Source organism: Haliotis rubra, unplaced genomic scaffold, assembly GCF_003918875.1.
Source record: "Haliotis rubra isolate DU_JTF1 unplaced genomic scaffold, ASM391887v1 Scf54, whole genome shotgun sequence".
Lineage (NCBI taxonomy): Eukaryota > Metazoa > Mollusca > Gastropoda > Lepetellida > Haliotidae > Haliotis > Haliotis rubra.
The window spans coordinates 897,881-917,989 of NW_025767235.1; the positions used below are offsets into that span (position 1 = coordinate 897,881).

A 20,109-nucleotide genomic window follows, 5' to 3' on the forward strand; every position below is an offset into this window, starting at 1 on the left:
AAAGTATTCTAGTACCCAGATGGTGAAACATAGCCAGTGCCATTTATCTTCCAAAACTGTGTTCTACCCGAGATATTGCTTGAGTGAAATTAAACGAGATATATCATGAAGATTTTGTACAATGTCCTGACGTCAGTTGCATGAGATCACAATGTATTGACATCATCCGTTACGTGACTCACAATGCTAGGATGTCAAACACCTGATGACATCGCAATGCTATAACGTCACAATGCTACGAGATCGCTGCACTGCAAGTCTAATGGCAGTACCGTGTTCAGAGATTACATTCTTCATTGATACAGATACAGAATTTACATGACCGAATAATCGACAAATGATATGAAAACCACGAAACTAAAGATAATTATCTGTATTAACCTGCGTTTCTACATTTGGACACAAAATCCTAGGCAGTGTTATGGACAGTCCAGTGAATAATAAGATATCGAAGAGTTATTTCCCCTGAACCGTTGTTTACAATTGTGCCTAGCAATACGCTGTACACACGAACTCGTCTGACACTTTTTACAGGTGACATCACCAGCGTATTGACGCGGATTATGTGAGACTAGCGCACGGTGTAAGGTAGCTTTTATTATTCCAAAATCTTAATTTGGAACGAGCAGTGATGTCTATGAAAGTGGGAAACTCGTGTTCAGCAGTGTTTTCCAAAAGAACTTTGATCATGGTCCTCTGTATCTACATCCAAACTCACGGAATGGTATCTTCAGATTCCAACACAAACAGTACTAACTCATGATCATGCACAATTTGCAGTTATTTAAAAGATGTAATGGTTTGATTGTCAATAAGATGAAGAGAAAAGGAATCTGACGAAAAACAACTTGAATTTACCGTAAATGCTTGAATAAAAGTCCCCAAACAGTAAATCTTTGAATAAACGTGAACGTTAAGAGAATGCCTCTACCAACGACACTATTCTGAGAAAACTATAAAACCTCACGTGAACAAACACTGTGTCATATATCAAACTATGAGATCCTTTATTTGATGTCTTTGAGGATCCATACCAGTGGGGCTGTGGGGTAGCCTAGTGGTTAAAGCGTTGGCTCGTCACGCCGAAGACCCGGGTTCGAATCCCCACATGGGTACATTGTGTGAAGCCCATTTCTGGTGTCCACCGCCGTGATATTGCTGGAATATTGCTAAAACCGGCGTAAAACCAAACTCAGTCAGTCAGTCCATACCAGTGTATGAAATAGGCCAAAAGTCCCCAGCAAGACATCAGGGCTGGTAACTTCAAACTGTTACCAGCCCAAAATGTATTTAACCAGACCAGACATTACTCAGATGTATCGAACATCTAAACATTTTACCAGACCATTGGTCTGGCTAGTTGTAAATTTAGACTGTCCGTCAGAAATCTAGCTCGGCTTGGGCAGTCGGACGGGCCTTATTTCATACACTGATCCATACCCTGTACAAGGTCCCACTTTCAGATATAGAACTTGAGGAAAATGACACACAACTGATGAAATTAAACCACTCCCTGCCTTGAAATATAGAAACGCCTGCCTAAAATAAAAGTCTGAATATTATATAAGAAAATTAGTATGTATATCCAAAGTACAAATACTATGTCTTTCTGATTTCACAGTTCTTGTTTTCCCACATTTTGACACTGCTTTCACACCAAATTACAGTCAGTTCTCACAGTTATCCATTACTCTATCCTCTATTTCAGTTGGTGTAATATTTCCCAATTTAAACCTTCTTAAGTTTATCATGGTGATAATGTAGTGCTTGGAGCACGTTATATATATACCCATGTTTATTCTTGTGATTGTTACTGTCCTTCGTGGACAGGTTTTAATAATTTAACTTTATGTATTAGAAACTACTTGTTTAAGTCACGATGTGGCTGAAATACTGATGATGTGACCAAAAATATTAACTCACTCACTGTGATTATTATTATTTTTTATTCTGATTGTTATTATATCAATGCTGGTGGTAATGATTAGTTTTGTTGCTGTCTTTGTGTTGAATGTTTTAAAGCTGTATACCTTGAATATTTCATTTATATTAATTATTAAGAGGATATGCTTCATATCCATAAATGTAACAAATAGAATATTTTCAAAATCAGAATGTAGTAGTAGTAGTAGTAGTAGTAGTAGTAGTAGTAGTAGTAGTAGTAGTAGTAGTAGTAGTAGTAGTAATCGGATCAGTGGAAAACAATGTTTAAACCCACTCAAAGTGTCTTTAAAAACTGCCTAAAAACCTTCTGAATGGTTGTATTCACATTTTGAAAGTGCAGTTAATTGTCAAAGAATATTAAAATCATGACAAACATATAATATCTGTAACAATCTATGTTTTAAAAAATATCCACAAAACCAAAAGCAGTTTTTTGGGCTGGTGTGTGAGTAATGAGGCAGTTTAAAGAGTTTTGTCCCCAGAATTTTACATAGTAGCAATAGAATTAGTACAGTATGTAGAACATATCACATGATGAGTCAATTCTTTGAAACCAACATCTGTGTTAGAGGTTTTGATCAATCCTAAAATTCATATCAACAAGGACATTTTTATTTTATTTTGTCATTTCTTGTCTTGACAAAGTTCACAACCCTGAAATTATCATCTCTACCTCCTTAAAGGCACAATGTCACACCACACTTCTCCAAAACATAATAATGCATTTCTCTCAATAATACTAAATATCAGCCCCGGGGAAGCTACCATATCGTTTATTCCCCCCCAAATTACGTATTTAGATTACAAAATTAAAAAGTTAGAATGAATTAATGCAACGTTGCATTAAATTGACTTTCGCGCCCTCTATCGGCCGAAAATTATTTCAAGCGAACCCCATAGAGTTATGTCACTTGGAGCGCTCTTTACGAATATCCTAAAGACAACTTGTGATTGAAACAAGTTCGGCAAACACTGGCAACACAGTGCGTGCGACAGTTTTCAATGTACGGAGCAATTGTTTACATTCCATATATGGCAAGTGTTCTCTGTTTGGAAGCTGTCCGCCTCAAAGTTTCAATTATCGATTTCAGGTTAATTGTAAGGGCTGGTGAGTGAGTGATGAGGGGTATGATAAAATGTTCTGTCATAAGGGATAATAAGCCTTTTATTGCATCAATAGGAAGCTAAAGTGAGTGCATATGCTTCATTATATATAATATAGGCCAAAATATTGTCAAAAATGTGCGATGTTGTGCCTTTAAAGTCAGATTCAGTGCTCACTGTAGCATGCACTAAGGTCTGGTTTCATGGAAACTGATATCAGCTTTGATATTCTGTTTACAAGTTATTATGTTGTCTGATATTTCCAACTCCCATTTAGGGATTCGAATCTGAATCTATCCACAATCTTTGTGGGATGACTCTATGCCCAACTACAAGGGGCACATCAAGGGGCCGCAAAGTTGGTTACTGATAATTAATTTGCTCAAATTTGATCTGAATACACATGTGCTCAATCCCAATGTATTGGCCATAAAATTACTGAGGCCCTTGGTGGGATTTGTACCATGGATCTGTTGATCCAAGGTTGGACCAGAGACCATATATATAGTCTATTATCATAATGGTCTCTGGTCAGACAGATTGTCCCCATGTCCACCAAGACAAGCTGACAAGGTAAGGATCTCGTCTGTGGGATGACACCCCTCTACTGTGAGAAAAGACTGATATTGTGTGTATAATTTCAGGCTAATACACTAATGCCAGCAAGCCAGTGAAGTTACAGATGGGCAGCACCTCCAGCATAGCCAAGCCAGAGGCAGCTGAAGTTGATCCAGATATGTTCAGGTCAAGTTCCAACAGGCAGCCAAGTACAGCACTGGCTACAGCCTCTACACCACCACCTCCACCTCCACCACCGCCAGTCCAGTCTAGTTCAGGTGACAAAGATAAGAAGTCACACCTTCAAGATGGAGGGGCAGATGAGGTGGATGCCCCATTGTATGATCCCAAATCCAAAAGAGACGTATTTGGGACATTGGTTGCAGACCCTAAGGTTGTTCAAGAGAAAACACCCGAAGGAGGAGAAATGAGTGAAGCAAGTGTAAAAGTGTTGAAGTCTATGAAGGAGAAGCACCCTCAGTTAGCGGATACTTTTCATAAGCAGTATCAGTTTGTGTCTGTACTTAAAGGTGATCTACTACTTGAAACAGAAAGAAATTATTTGCAGAATTCAGCTGAAACAGATGTCACGATGATGTTTTTGAATGAGACTGACATTAACAGATCACACATGGCTGATTTCTTTGCTGAAATTAATGCAGCCAGTGTCTTTTATGATTCATACAGAGCCTTAATGACTAAAGAAAAGTTGGAGTACATGACAGACAGTATCCTGGAGGGACGGATTACTAAACCAGAGATAATGTTCCTTGTTAACCTCCGGGGTATAATGTGGAATTATTCAGATGCAAGTTCACTGTTTGCGGAGAAACTTGGCAGCACTGGAGTGTTTGAAGACCTTGTGAAAGACCTTCAGCACATGAAGGAAGGGGTAGGTGAAGAAGTAATTGTAAGTAGATACCAGGTCAACAGTGGTCACAGTACACTGAAGTCAAATCATGTTGATGTCTGAGAGTAGATGAGTGACCACCTTGGCAAGCATGATTCATGGAGTTTCCAGGGCTTTGGTATTGCCCAGGCAGACTGATTGCAATATGTGCTTTTAAATATGTTGTGTCTCCTTGGACAGGTGCTTTCAATTAATCAAGTTTATTTCGTAAAAAAGCCTTCGGCCAACATACAATACAAAATATACAGGTGCATTTAAACATGTGGTGTCTCCCTGGGAAGGTGATTGTGTTTGAAGTTTGCCTCTGTTCATAATTATATGCAATGAATGATGCCACACTAATATGCATGCTAAATCTTCTGGTATCTAAACAGCAGTTTGGGTTATTTGTTGATGGAGGTAATATTGCTTTGAGCATCTCCTCTGTGAATTGAAGTCTAGCACGTAGCCTAGGATTCATCAATATTAATAATATTGTTATTATTTTGTAGAATTATCTTTCTGTAAACATCTGACAGCATCTGGGGTCCAGTGAAAAAGAAGGTTGGCCAGGATAGTGAAAGGTTACCATCACTGGCCTGATCATATCAAAAGACATTAAAGGATGATTATTGTTGTTTCTCTGCACTGTGCATTAAGTGGATATAAAAAGAGTGGTCACCTTAGAGTCAGTGTCATGTCTCAGTGTGGTGTTCATGAGAAAATGTGGCATTGTATCTCAGAGCAATAGTATTAAGAGACCAGTACTTATCTGCACTCAAACTTAGGTCAAAGACATACACAACTGCAATTTCTTGCTAATCAGACAGAAAATTAAGTCATGGTCTTCATGTCTGGTGTCATCATAAGCCATTTACTCAGCCATTTTCATTTTTAATGTAATTAATTAGTTATTTTGAATATTAAGAAACTGGAAATTTAGTTTGTTGCATCATATTTGTCCTCATTTATTAAGATGCTGCCTTCGCTGAGATTGAAATTGTTGACAATATGTTAAGGTGAGCTACTGTGTAGTTACAATGTTTTAATGTCAGGTGACCAAATAAAGGATAGGTCTTAAAGGAATAGAAACTAGCCTTGAAGCATGTGTATGGTTTGTGTCCTCATCTGTCATTTCCTTGTTGTAGGACCTGGGTCTCTCCTTTGTGTCCTCATCTGTCATTTCCTTGTTGTAGGACCTGGGTCTCTCCTTTGTATCCTCATCTGTCATTTCCTTGTTGCAGGACCTGGGTCTCTCCTTTGTGTCCTCATCTGTCATTTCCTTGTTGCAGGACCTGGGTCTCTCCTTTGTGTCCTCATCTGTCATTTCCTTGTTGTAGGACCTGGGTCTCTCCTTTGTGTCCTCATCTGTCTTCCTTGTTGCAGGACCTGGGTCTGTCCTTTGTGTACTCATCTGTCTTCCTTGTTGCAGGACCTGGGTCTGTCCTTTGTGTCCTCATCTGTCTTCCTTGTTGCAGGACCTGGGTCTCTCCTTTGTGTCCTCATCTGTCTTCCTTGTTGCAGGACCTGGGTCTTTCCTTTGAGTCCTGTGTTGGCATCCTTCACAATACATCCAAGATTCTAGCAAATCGGCCATTGCTGCGAGCACAGAAGACCGGCCAACACTTGCTGCCCTTCCTCAAATGTCAGAAAACAGGTAAAATATTGTTTACAATAACCTAAAAACTACTTGGAAGGATAATTTATCTTTTCTTACTAGATGAACTTTAGAAGTCACTTTATTAAGACTTTGTTCCCGAATGGTAAAGACGGTAACATTATTGATTCTGTAATTCTTATCTTTGTCCCTCAGATGTAAAGATGGTGATATTACTTATCCAGCACTTATCTTTGTTAACCAAAGGCAAAGGTGACATTACTGATTCCATGTTGCATATCTTTGTCCTCTTTCACCTGTGAAGGTCCGGGTTAGAATATTGATCTTCAGTAACCAATGCTTGTCGTCAGAGGCGACTAACAGGATCGGGGGGTCAGGCTCACTGACTTGGATGACATGTCATCGTTTCCCAATTTCGCAGATCAATGCTCATGCTGTTGATCACTGGATTGTCTGGTCCAGACTGGATTATTTACGGACAGCAGCCATATAGCTGGAATATTGCTGAGTGCGGCATAAAACTAATCCCTCTCACTCACTCTTTGTCCCTTTGATGTAAAGATGGTGATGTTATACTTCATATCTCTGTCCCTCAGCGGTAAAGATGTTGACGTTACTGACCTTGTCGTATGTCCTTGATGAGTCCCAGAATGACCTCCTCCTGGCAGACGATAGTGTCTTTGACTTCATACTTATCATGATCAAGCAGGCCTGGAAGACCAAGGAACATCGGTATAATGGTTTCAGGTACAGTGTGAGAGACGCTTAGCCCTAAGCTAATGGGCAGCATGGCTTTTGCATTTAATGTGAATATCCGTTTGGTGTACATGTACCAGCTGTGTGCCCTGATATGTCTCGAGAGTTCTTAAACTGGAAGCCAAGACAAATTAGGTGTTACACCAGCCTAGAGATGGAAGGCTGGTATGCTCAGTAGAATTGTCTGCAAAAATGTTGACATCACAGAAATAGGATCTAATGCCTAATCTGTTGAACAAATTTGTAAGATATTTTAAAACACATGTTCAAAATATGGGTGTGGACACATCCTGTTTCATGGTTTGTGTAAACAGCTGATGCATGTCCACCATGTTCTGTAGTGTTCTTGAGCTGGTGGACGGAGTGACAGGACTGGCCAAGAATGATGACAATAAGAAGTTGATTGCGAAGAAAGGTGCGGTGGAGACAATGATGAAGATTATGAAGGATGGAAGTGATGATGAGAAGTTGGGTGCTGTCAAATGCATCTGGGAGCTTTCCTTCGACAATGACAACAGGAAATCCTTTCATGTGGGTTATTCAGTATAATTCACTTGCAGCTCTCTCTCTCTCCCTCTCTCTCCCTCCCTCTCTCTCTCTCTCTCTTTGTGATCTTCACAGTAACCCATGCTTGTCATAAAAAGCGGCTAATGGGATGATCGGGTGGTCAGGCTCTCTGATATGTCATCAGTTCCCAATATTATTGCGCAGATCGATGCTCATGCTGTTGATCACTGGATGGTCTGGTCCAGACTTGATTACTTACAGACTGCCGCCATATAGCTGGAATACTGCTGAGTGCGGCGTAAACTAAACTCACTCTCTCACTCACTCACTCACTCACTCACTCTTGCTTGTTGGTCATATCATCTATCTTCACACCACTTAAGCATCTTGTGATCATCCACAGGAGAACGATGAGCTGATGACACTGCTGAAGTCTCTCAAAATGTCAGACAACAGGAAGTTATCAAAAGCTGCTGGTGGAGCATTATGGGAAATACATTTATACAGCGTAGGTAAGTAATGTTGTTAGGTATTCACAAAGGATTGGATCACTAGATTCAAGTTGGTTCAAGCTTACGTAATACACCCATACACATTGGATCTGCGACCTATTTACTACAGACTGTATTTCCCAAAAAGTTACTATGTATATATGAGTAACAATGTGGCTGTAGTGAGGTGTACAAGATATTACAGGCTGTATGCTCCTGTATACCATGAGTCTGAGAGATGGACAGAGATATTTAGCTCGTAAACCCCTTACATCCTGCTTCCTATACTTGTAATGACTTCATCAGCATGAGAATACAAGTTACAAAAGTAATATTTGGCTAAATATCTTGATGATATTCCTAGCAAGGTCCATTATGTGACTTGGCGCGAATAGCTGCAACATTGCTGATGCGGCGTTAAGCACTATTCGCTCACTCACTCACTCTATTATGTGAGGCATGTGATGTAACAAACACAACAAGATCATGATGTAAATCTAGACCAGCCAATCAGAAATCCAATAGATCACACGTCTAGATGTTTTGTATCCCTAAGGCATAAAACACAGATGGTCACGTCCACCAACTCCTTGTCATAGGTGGATATGATGATAGTTAAATAGGTGGTGTTATGGTGATGGATGTTTTCCAGACAGGGCCGTGAATGGAAAGGCTGGAGCACAGGATGGAGGACAGGGGGGAGGACACATCATGATCAGCTACCAGTGGGCTGACCAGAAGAAGCTGCTCCAGGTACTCATCAGCAGCAGAACCAAGTCTAGTCTGTTTACTTACTGCTGCCCCTCAACAGCAGACCTAAGTCTATCCCTTGTACTTCCTCTGCCCCTCAACAGCAGACCTAAGTCTATCCCTTGTACTTCCTCTGGCCTGTCATCAGCAGATCGAGTCTATCCCTTGTACTCCCTCTGGCCTGTCATCAGCAGACCTGAGTCTATACCTTGTACTCCCTCTGGCCCATCATTAGAAGACCCGAGTCTATCCCTTGTACTCCCTCTGGCCTGTCATCAGCAGACCTGAGTCTATCCCTTGTACTCCCTCTGGCCCGTCATCAGCAGACCTGAGTCTATCCCTTGTACTCCCTCTGGCCTGTCATCAGCAGACCTGAGTCTATCCCTTGTACTCCCTCTGGCCTGTCATCAGAAGACCCAAGTCTATCCTTTGTACTCCCTCTGGCCCGTCATCAGCAGACCTGAGTCTATCCCTTGTACTCCCTCTGGCCCGTCATCAGCAGACCTGAGTCTATCCCTTGTACTCCCTCTGGCCTGTCATCAGAAGACCCGAGTCTATCCCTTGTACTCCCTCTGGCCTGTCATCAGCAGACCTGAGTCTATCCCTTTTACTCCCTCTGGCCCGTCATCAGAAGACCTGAGTCTATCCCTTGTACTCCCTCTGGCCTGTCATCAGCAGACCTGAGTCTATCCCTTGTACTCCCTCTGGCCCGTCATCAGCAGACCTGAGTCTATCCCTTGTACTCCCTCTGGCCTGTCATCAGCAGACCTGAGTCTATCCCTTGTTCTCCCTCTGGCCCGTCATCAGACTCGAGTCTATCCCTTGTACTCCCTCTGGCCTGTCATCAGAAGACCCAAGTCTATCCCTTGTACTCCCTCTGGCCTGTCATCAGCAGACCTGAGTCTATCCCTTGTACTCCCTCTGGCCCGTCATCAGCAGACCTGAGTCTATCCCTTGTACTCCTTCTCTCCCTCTGGCCCGTCATCAGCTCAATTCACTGGCATATAGCCAACTAGCATGCAGATGTTTTGGACATTGCCTATAATGGCTGCCACCCTGCTGCAGTCTGCTGTCAAAGCTCAGGCTATGTTTAAAGTGTGTAATGTGCTGTTCTTCCAGTATTGAGTTGCATCTCCTACCCATGTCAGGATCCGCTTGAAGCAGCATTAACCAAATTTACTCTCATTCTGTGCAGGTGAAAGAGATACTCCGAGGTCAAGGCTACAGTGTGTGGATGGACGTAGACAACATGGGAGGCTCTACACTCCAGGCAATGGCGGAGGCTGTGCAGAATGCCGCTGTCCTTCTCGTCTGTATGTCAGAGCGCTACAAGGAGAGCCAGAACTGCAGATCAGGTGAATGTGCCATGGAGACAACCATTTCAGTTCAATGTACACATAAAGATGCATGCATGATGACTTCATGGATTTCAACTTCTATGTTCTTTAAACTTTCATGCTGCTGGTCGGTAGTCGGCATGTATACAATAAAGTTGTATTTACGTTGTATTTAAGTTGTGGTTTCAAAAATGTACAAAATATGTTGCATCTTTCTCACTTCTTCAGTTTAACCACATTGTACAGCATTTAACTAAATATGTTTGTCTGTCAACCGTTCTCAAAATAAAAAAGAGGATAAGCACTGCCTACCGTGGGGGTGATTAAAAAGCAAGATGATGAACTTATGAACTATGTCATGGAGTGATTGCATGGCAAGATGGTGGAAGTGAAAGTGTTGATATTCATAGCTACTTTTCTACTTACCTGAAGTATGGATGCACACAATGTATTGAAATGAGCAAGCATGTAACTGGTTGATATATTAGTTGATAAGACATGTGCATGACATGCCTGCATAACCAAAGTTATTGTCATTATCCTTGATGTTCAAATGTAGTAGCACTTCCCAATTGCACAGATGGATGCTCATGCCGTTGATCACTGGATTGTCTGGTCCAGACTCGATTATTTACAGACTGCCGTCATATAGCTGGAATATTGCTGAGTGCAGCGTTTAAACTAACCTCTCACTCACTCACTTAAATGTAGTAGAAATCCAGAAATGTGGGTATCCATAGCACTGTATCACATATGATGTGATGATGAAGCGGATGTGATTGTGGTGATATTTAATGTTATGTTGCCATTGTGTGCTCAGTGTTACACATTATAATTCACCTTTGAAAAGGGACATTTCTGTTGGCCATATTATGGTACGAGTTGCCATCCATAGTTTTGTCTGGACCGGCTCAATAGCTGATGTTTGACCCCAAGACCACAACAAATGTAAAAAAACCGTAACCAAATAGGAATTAAAAAATACCAATTAATGTTGCCATAACTGAGTAAGCGAGCCTGACCACCCGATCCCGTTAGTTGCCTCTTACGACAAGCATGGGTTACTGAAAGTACATTCTGACCCGGACCTTCACGGGTGGGTTGACAACTGGATGGAGATGGCATTATGTTTAACTGAAAACTGAAGGACTTATAAAGCAGAAGTAGATTCTTTACATCAATACTGCTTAAATATTTTCAGAGACTTAAGTGTTGGTCTGGACAAATGTTCTTGTTCTACATTGTCATAGGTTGGATGACTCTGCCCATGTCCTTGTTCTACATTGTCATAGTTTGGATGACTCTGCCCATGTCCTTTTTCTACATTGTCATAGTTTGGATGACTCTACCCATGTCCTTGTCCAAAATCTGATCATAACCAAAATGTCTGGTCTGCAGTAAGTTATATAATTAATTGATTTATGTCCCTTGCAGAAGCAGAGTATGCTTTCTCCCTCCAGAAGACCATAGTGCCTCTCCTGATGCAGCGTGCGTACAAGCCTGATGGCTGGCTGGGGATGATCAAGGGGACAAAACTCTTCTTTGACCTTAGTGGCAAATATGAATTTGAAGGAAAGGTCAATGAACTCATCAAAGAACTAGGAGACAAGGGAAAGACTTCAAGTCATGGAATAGTTGTAAGTGCAATGGCAATCTTTTTACAAAACTGTCAAGAATTACAATGAAGAAATATTTTGCTTTGAGACTGATGTTCACAGTTGATTTCATTGTGAACTAAATGTGAAGCCATATGAAGTCTTCGGATGTCATAAGTGGTGCAAATCATGGCCAGTGATATCAATACTTAGTCGAAGGAGTCAAACTGCTTGGTTGTCCCGGACCAGTTGGCTGTTATAGCTGTAGTTTGAGTCCATTTTGTATGACATAAGTTGTGAAGTAAGGGACTCGTCATCCATAGGAAGTGTGTATCGTGTGTTTCAAATGGGATGTATTGCAATGTTTTTACTGAGAACAGGTACATTGGGTAAAAAACATATATGAAGTTTTTGTGATTATCTTTATGGTTTTAATTAAAATCTACACAGACTTTCAATCACATCAAATGTTTTCCTTAGTGACAGAACGGCATACTGTAATACAAGGAATTGTATAAAAAAGAAAAAAGAATCCCTGACTATGCAACCTGATTTTTAGGATTGTTGTTATCAGAACCATAACATATATGTTTAGTGACTTATAATGTAGAAAATAGGATCGACATGCACAATTAGTGTCACTTACTGTCAAACAGACTTAAGTTCCTAATATATCGCAATACGAATCACAATATGGATATCAGAATCACAATATATTGCAATACAATTTATTTGCCAATACACAGCCCTACAGTGTACCTTTTTCAAGTCAAAAGTTTAGAATTTGATTGATCAGTTTGGGATTACGACCATCCTTGATTGTCCATATAATTTTCATTCTGGTGACACAGACCCTGGATCTGTTTGCTGCCATAGTGATATGTTTTGTGTGACTCAACATAAATAGTAGTCAGATTACTTCCATAAGTGACAGAATCTATCTGTAAATGCCAAGATAAGGATCAGACATGGTGACTTTCCCTATGGTAGGTTTGGCACCCACCATCAGAAACAAGGATGATCCACAGATAGGATGCATCTGCAATATTGATGTAAAACTGTTTTCACTCACAAAGGCCCTCATTTTGATGCTTAATTAAGTTTTTGAATCTGAGTGTTGGTTTTCTATGAATTTTCATAATTGTCCATGTGTGCTTTAGGATGAGACTAAGATCCCGGTGATCCGAGCAGGCCCAGTGGATGCTGGGAAGGGTGCCAGTGTCACAGACTGGTCCAGTAAAGATGTCCTCAACTGGCTGCACAAATCCAAAGTGACCATGTGAGTCTAGACCTGAATATTGTGTGACCATGTGAGTCTAGGTATATACAGTCGAGCACCGTTGTGTTGAACTCTCGGTTGTCTCGATATAACATCTCGGTCCTGGCAAATTCCTTCATAGTTTATCAATATTCAAGCTCTTTTAACTTCGATATGGATGTCTCGATATTTTAGATATCTCTAATAATTTCATGGTTCCAACAAGCAAAATTACCCTTTTAACTCACTATTTTAATAGAAACTCGATATTCATGTACCTTTCATGGGCAAGTATCCCTCTGAACTGAGGTTGTTTCCACACGTTTCCACACGGTGCGGCATGAATCAAAGGGACGCGGTAGTGGAAACTAATTAGGGCTAATTGAGTTGAAGGTGTCACTTGTTTGTTATATAATTAGGATTAATTAAGAAAGAATTAATTAGGAAGTACTCACTGTTACGACTAAACACTACTGATAACAGATTATAGTTTTGAATCAAAATATACTGAGAATCCAATGATGGTTTTATGTAATGACGTGACTAGCATGTGATTGTTGAGTTGTTTCCAAATGATATGTAATGATATCCCTGGTTGGATGTCTTGAAGTTCGGATAACTCGATATTTTTTCTTGGTCCCATGAATATCGAGACAACGGTGCTAGACTGTATTCTAGGTCTGTATGTCATGTGACCATGTGAGCTTAGGACTGTATGTCATGTGACCATGTGAGCCTAGGTCTGTATGTCATGTGACCATGTGAATCTAGGTCTGCATGTCATGTGACCATGTGAGTCTAGGTCTGCATGTGATGTGACCATGTGAGTCTAGGTCTGCATGTGATGTGACCATGTGAGTCTAGGTCTGCATGTCATGTGACCATGTGAGTCTAGGTCTGCATATCATGTGACCATGTGAGTCTAGGTCTGCATGTCATGTGACCATGTGAGTTTAGGTCTGCATGTCATGTGACCATGTGAGTCTAGTTCTGAATATTAAGCGACCATGTGACTCTAGGCCTGCGTGTCATGTGGCCATGTGAGTCTTGGTCTGAATATCATGTGACCACTGAATATCATGTGACAATGTGAGTCTAAATTTGTGATGTGTTTCAGGAATGAGAATCTGAAGAAGTTGACAGGAGAGCAAGTTGCCTTTCTGCGTAAACTGTCACACAGGGTAAGTAGATGTGAGATTTTTTCATGTTTAATCAGTGAGATATACCTTCTAGAAAATTCTTTGGTGATTATGTACATCGTAAAAACAAACATTGGGGTATTGTAGCTGATTCTCTGGATGAAGAATGAGCTACCCTCAGGTGTGTCTCCATTCTATTGCTTCTCTCTGTTTGAAAAAGTGTTTCTGTTTGACGTCTATATATATGGAAATCAATTAAGCAAAACCTGTATTTACTCAGACTGAGCAACATTTATGAACTGGTGCCTAAAATGTGTCCAAGATTTCCATAAGATATGAATTTTGTAGTGAAAACAAAGGGTTGAGGAGAAACATAGCTAAGATTACCATGACATTATCTGGTTTGAATATTTTACAGACTTGGAAATTGATTTCATGTAAAAAGATTACAAATTTCACTTTTCTTGCACAGACTGTACTGTCAGTACCATGCACACATCTTTCCAATTAAAGAATAATGTCTTGCAAGTCCAAATACTGACTTTCCTTCAGCATCTTGTGCCGGGCTCGATTTAAGAGATGTTAACCTACTTGCACCAGGTGCAACCTAAGATAAAAACCTAGTTACACCAGACAAATTCCAGTTGCACTGCTTTCATTGCAATATGTATATGCAATTATTTAGATGTTTTATTCAGAAGTTTCCCTACTCACCTGGTGCAAATTAGACTAATAACTAGGTTGCACTTCGTAATATTGGGTTGCACCAGTGCAAGTAACAAAGCACTTAATAGAGCCCTATTGTGTTACCTCCCTGCACACAAACAACTGATTCAAGATGCCTCCTCATTCTTGGATTAGTCTCCAGATTTGATTCCGAGGGGGAATCTTGTTCCATTCCTCACACGAAGTAGTGACCACCTCAGCAGTGTAGTGGTTGGAGCGTCCGCCTGGAGAGCGGAAGGTCGCGAGTTTGATCCATGACCGCGTCATACCAAAAGACGTTAAAATTAGGTACTTGTTGGTCCCTGCCTGGCGCTCGGCATTAATGGGTACAACAAGGACTGGTCGGCTCGAGTCAGTATAATGTCTGAGTGGGGTATTAATGCTTAACTGTGGCATGGTATCTCAGTGGGCTAGCACTATAAAACCAGCTTAAGTCTGGGCTAGTACAAGCAGCACACATACACATACACACGCATGCACATCGTCATATGAGCGAAATATTCTCAAGCATGACCCAATTTCACCTCACCTCACCTCACCTCACCTCATACAAAGTAGCAGTCAATTCATTGAGAGTCTAGACAGGTGAGTCAAACATGACAGCCAAAATGTCCCACAGATGTTCCATGGGATTGAAAGGAGAGAGTCTGACAAGTTTATTTCAACACTGTTGGGGGTATGACATTCATGTGCATTGCATGCCGTTGCACGAGCATTGAATATCTCCACAAAAAAATCATGCTATACAGGAAGATGCAAAATATTCCGAAATCATTCAGAAAAAATGCTGTTTTCTTAATTCACAGAATTATAGGTCTGTTGATTAGATGTTGCTTAATTGATTTCCATATGTATATTTGAAACTTTCTTATAACAAGATTAGTAATTTTGTGCTTGTGAGCACTGCCACGAGATATTGTTGTTCATGTCAAAAGAAGCAAATAATATGTACTCTCTGATAGCACTAAAACATTCAGTGTACATTTTATTCCATTGATATTGTAAGTTAGATGTTTATGATTAATTATGTGATTAATGTCTGGGTTGAGTATTGCTGTCATATATTCTACAGGCTCCAGAATATTACTTCAGTTACATTGAAAGAAAGCTCCATCTTGAATCTCTGGACGATATGATGCACTTCAGCAATGGACTTGACAATCTCTGATTGTGTAGTCAGCAACATACCACATAACGATCGAGCTCCATCTTTAATCTCTGGACGATATGATGCACTTCAACAACGGACTTGACAATCTCTGATTGTGTAGTCAGCAAAATGCTACACAGTGATCATATGGACTCTGAAACAACTGGTGTTATAGTCACCATTTTTACATATTGTAAATATTTCAAGGATGAAAACCATCAGGTGTGTTTTTTAATCCTTGCTACCCATCCAAAAGTGGCAACTTTGAATCATGGAAATTATGTCATTTAAACATTTCACTGTCAGTGAGTGAGTGAGTTCAGTTCTACGCTGCACTCCATATACTACTATTCCAGCTATATAGCGGTGGTCTGTAAATAATCGAGTCTGGACCACATAATCCAGTGATCAATGGCATGAGCATCGATCTACGCAACTGGGAACCGATGACATGGTCAACCAAGTCAACGAGCCTGACCACCCAATCCCGTTAGTTGCCTTTTACGACAAGCATGGGTTACTGAAGATCAATATTCTAACCCGGATTTGAACAACAGGTGAAAGACATGATACAAGATTTGCACCGTAAAAATACCCTCTAGTGCATTATGGAAACTGGACAGTCAAGATACATCATATTGATCTAAAAATACCTTCTTGCATTTAACTCATCCTTCAAAGCCAAGATACAATTAATTCAATGTAACAATACCTACTCAGGTATAAATGATATTCCAAAGTCTAGACATAGTTATGTCAATGTAAAAGAACCAGCTTGGGTTTAAACGATACACTGAAGTCGAGATACAACTTTTTCTGATGAAAATAACAACATACGTTTCAATTATAATCCGAAGTCAAGATACAACTTTTCATCGTGAAATTTGAAGTCGAAGCAAATGTGAACTTCATACATGAGTGCAGGAAAATTCTCAATATGGCACACATCAACAATGACCAAGCATAATAAGTTATGAAATGAATTTATGTAAGTTATATAAGAACTCTTACATTTCCAAATTCATTACATTGTGTGGAGTTGAGGTGGGTTTTTTCAGAAATATATCCAAAATATGTTCATTATTACATTTTTTATACCAGTCTTCTGTACAGATAATGTGTGAACTGATATAGATTAAAGAATTTCAAAGAATGATAATAAAAATAGGAACAAGATTGGCACAATAGTATTTTTTAACCTTCGTTCGTGCGGGGTCGATTGTTACTTGAAAAGATGAGTGAGTAATGTTTATAGCCAAATGTTGCCAGTACGGTAGGGTTTCAGCTGCATAGCTTCAAACCCAGATTATGATGAACACCTACCTGCCTAGAATAACCACCTGACTCATGAGAGCAATAAATTACATTATCATATCTACATATAGAGTAGACAGAGCTGGTAGCAGGGTAGGCATTTTAATAGGTTTATTTAATGTTGGAATATATTAATATATTTGAAATATTTTTTGCAAAACACTAAATTGCACTCAAGGTATGAAGTCTCGATCAATATGTCAGTATGCATTGGATTTTTGTTCCTGTCCCCTGGGCTATACAGTTGTTAAATATATACATGCAATGAATGTTCAAGTTGATGCCCGATTGTTAATGTGAAGGTGTGACCCACAGCCGCTATGTGTCATAAATATGTATTGTCTTGACAGGTACATGACTGGTACTCAGTGGAGTTGTGCCCCTAGGGCATATGGATGAGTTTTTGAGGGGTTGTGGCTGATTTTGCCATGGAATGTGTATGTTTGTGTTGTTAACTGAATCAATACAGCTGTGTGTTCTAAATATCTAACAGCATGTGATGTCAGCCAGAGACAAGGTGCAGCCATGGACATCATCGTGTCTTTGATTGTGGACAAGTAGTGCCCTGTGTAATGTGCACTGAGTAATGAGCTCTGATTTCAAAGCCAACACCAGTTAAAAGATCATCCGTGTCACATGGAGTGCCTGAATAATCACCTGTTCTTTGTGATCAGAGTTCATGATGTGGCCAACAATTAGATTGAAAACTCGTTCTATTGGACCTGAAGCCAGCTTTGATATATTTGGTTTATGTAGAAAAACATGTGAACATGAGCACAGATGGTCCATCCCAGAACATTGTAATGTGTTGTTGGGAAGATGTTATCCATGCTGTTCAGGATGTTCATCGGTATTGTCTGCATATTACAGCTACAACTACAGTTGTATATATACCACAGATCACAAATCAGGTGAAATTAGAGCAAGACTGGCAGCAGATGCATAGGCAGCCATATTGCTGATGTCATTTCTCAGATTGTTTTCTGACTTTGTACATAGCGGGCAGCTCCAAGATTGAAAGTCAAACCCTGTTGTTTGAAAGACAAAATGGCTGTTAAGACTGTGATACTCTTTATGTTTGCATGTTTCAATTATAATTGGAATAAACTTATGCAAGATTTGTGTTGTTTTCTGAAGGGTGGGTGGGTGAAAATTTCTGAGCTTAACCTAGAAAGATGTGTGATATATGGACTACTGTCCAAGGTGGCAGGCTGCAGCTGAACTCGATACAGCAAGAGGTAGCATATTTCACTGTTATGAGGTGTTCTCTGATGATGAAAATGGACAAAACTTGCTAACAAACTCATCTCCATCTGAAAGGGCTACAGCTATGTGGCGTTAACTTTGTAGTACATGATGCTCCTTCCATTGCCGCCTCCGGGTGTAGTGGTTAGAGCGTCCGCCCGGAGAGCGGAAGGTCGCGGGTTCGATCCCCGACCGCGTCATACCAAAAGACGTTAAAATATGGTACTTGTTGGTCTCTGCCTGGCACTCGGCATTAATGGGTGCAACAAGGACTGGTCGGCTCGGAGTCAGTATAATGTGTCTGAGTGGGGTATTCATGCTTCACTGCCGCATGGTATCTCAGTGGGCTAGCACTATAAAACCAGCTTAAGTCTGGGCTAGTACAAGCAGCTGCACACACACATACACATACACACGCATGCATGCCGTCATATGAGCGAAATATTCTCAAGCATGACGTTAAACCCATTTCACCTCACCTCACCTCACCTTCCATTGCCATAGTTGGAAGTGGGCAGTGGAGGTCATGTGAGGAGAGGGACTAGAAGATGATCCTGTCATGAAGAGTGAGTGAGTGAATTCAAACATTATGTTGAATTGTCTTTATTTCCCTATTACTAAAAATGATGTTGATAAATACATTATTTGCTTATTTGGCTATTATCTAAAAATGATGTTGATAAACACAACCAATATATTTGCTTATTGATATAACAGTCACACAGCCAATATAACAGTCACACAGCCAATATAACAGTCACACAGCCAATATAACAGTCACACAACCAATATAACAGTCAACGCTGAACAGTGAGCGAGTGAGTTTGCTTTTACACAGCTTTTAGCAATATTCCAGCAATATCTTGGTGGGGGACACCAGAAATGGGCTTCACACACTGTACCCATGTAGGGAATATAACCCGGGTCTTCAAGGTGACAAGCAAATGCTTCAACCATAAGGCTACCCCACAGCCCCTCCATGGTGAAGAGAGCTGAACACATCTGATTGGTGCACTAGGCATGACCAAGGTTTCTGCAAGCTGCCTATCAAAGCACACATATCTCTGCACAACACATATCAATGGCCCATTAGCCTTGAGAAACATGCATGATGGGTATCTGTGGACATGTTGCTTTGCTGGAAAAATAGACTGCCACAGATTCAATCTGACCTGCTACATGGGTCATAGTTGGGAAATATAAGGTCTATGAATAGAACATGAATGCCATAATTATATGCTGATAGAGCAGCACTGGTGAAATGACACAACGCGATGAGCATCAAAATGTGTCATTGGTTGCATTGGAGACTTCCCCAGTTTAGTGATATGCCTATAATCAAGCAGAGATGACAAGACTTTATGGATGATCAACTTCTTTATTTTGACAAAGGGGACATTTTGGTATAGATTCTTATACCGTTTTCAAGCATATGATTCTATGTCGCCATTGTCAAAATAAAGAAGTTGATCATCCATAAAGTCTTGTCATCTCCATACCACCAACTTCTAGAATGCCACTCAAACAAATTATAATCAAGCAGTCTATAATCTAGAAAGTCGGGCTGTATCTGTCTTTAAGTTACTGCTTGGGCACAACAAGTGTAATAAGTGCTGTTTGTTGCATTTGAGACTTTCCATAAGGTTTGGTTGGAAGTGCTATTTTCATCTATCACATACATCCAGCCTTAGGTATACCATTCAAAGAAGTCCCAATTCTTCCATATTG

At 40.3% G+C, this 20,109-nt stretch overlaps 1 protein-coding gene across 1 annotated transcript; it reads left to right on the top strand.

Moving 5' to 3' along the window:
- The first annotated feature begins 507 nt into the window (after window positions 1-507).
- LOC124253410 lies at window positions 508-18,256 on the top strand. Its single transcript, XM_046687169.1, has 12 exons — window positions 508-588; window positions 3,693-4,498; window positions 6,020-6,152; window positions 6,710-6,860; window positions 7,211-7,400; window positions 7,780-7,888; window positions 8,520-8,620; window positions 9,813-9,972; window positions 11,389-11,591; window positions 12,710-12,828; window positions 13,925-13,988; window positions 15,745-18,256. Exons 2-12 carry the CDS (start codon window positions 3,731-3,733, stop codon window positions 15,838-15,840), a joined length of 2,094 nt encoding a protein of 697 aa, XP_046543125.1. The 5' UTR covers window positions 508-588; window positions 3,693-3,730; the 3' UTR covers window positions 15,841-18,256.
- Window positions 18,257-20,109: the final 1,853 nt, after the last annotated feature.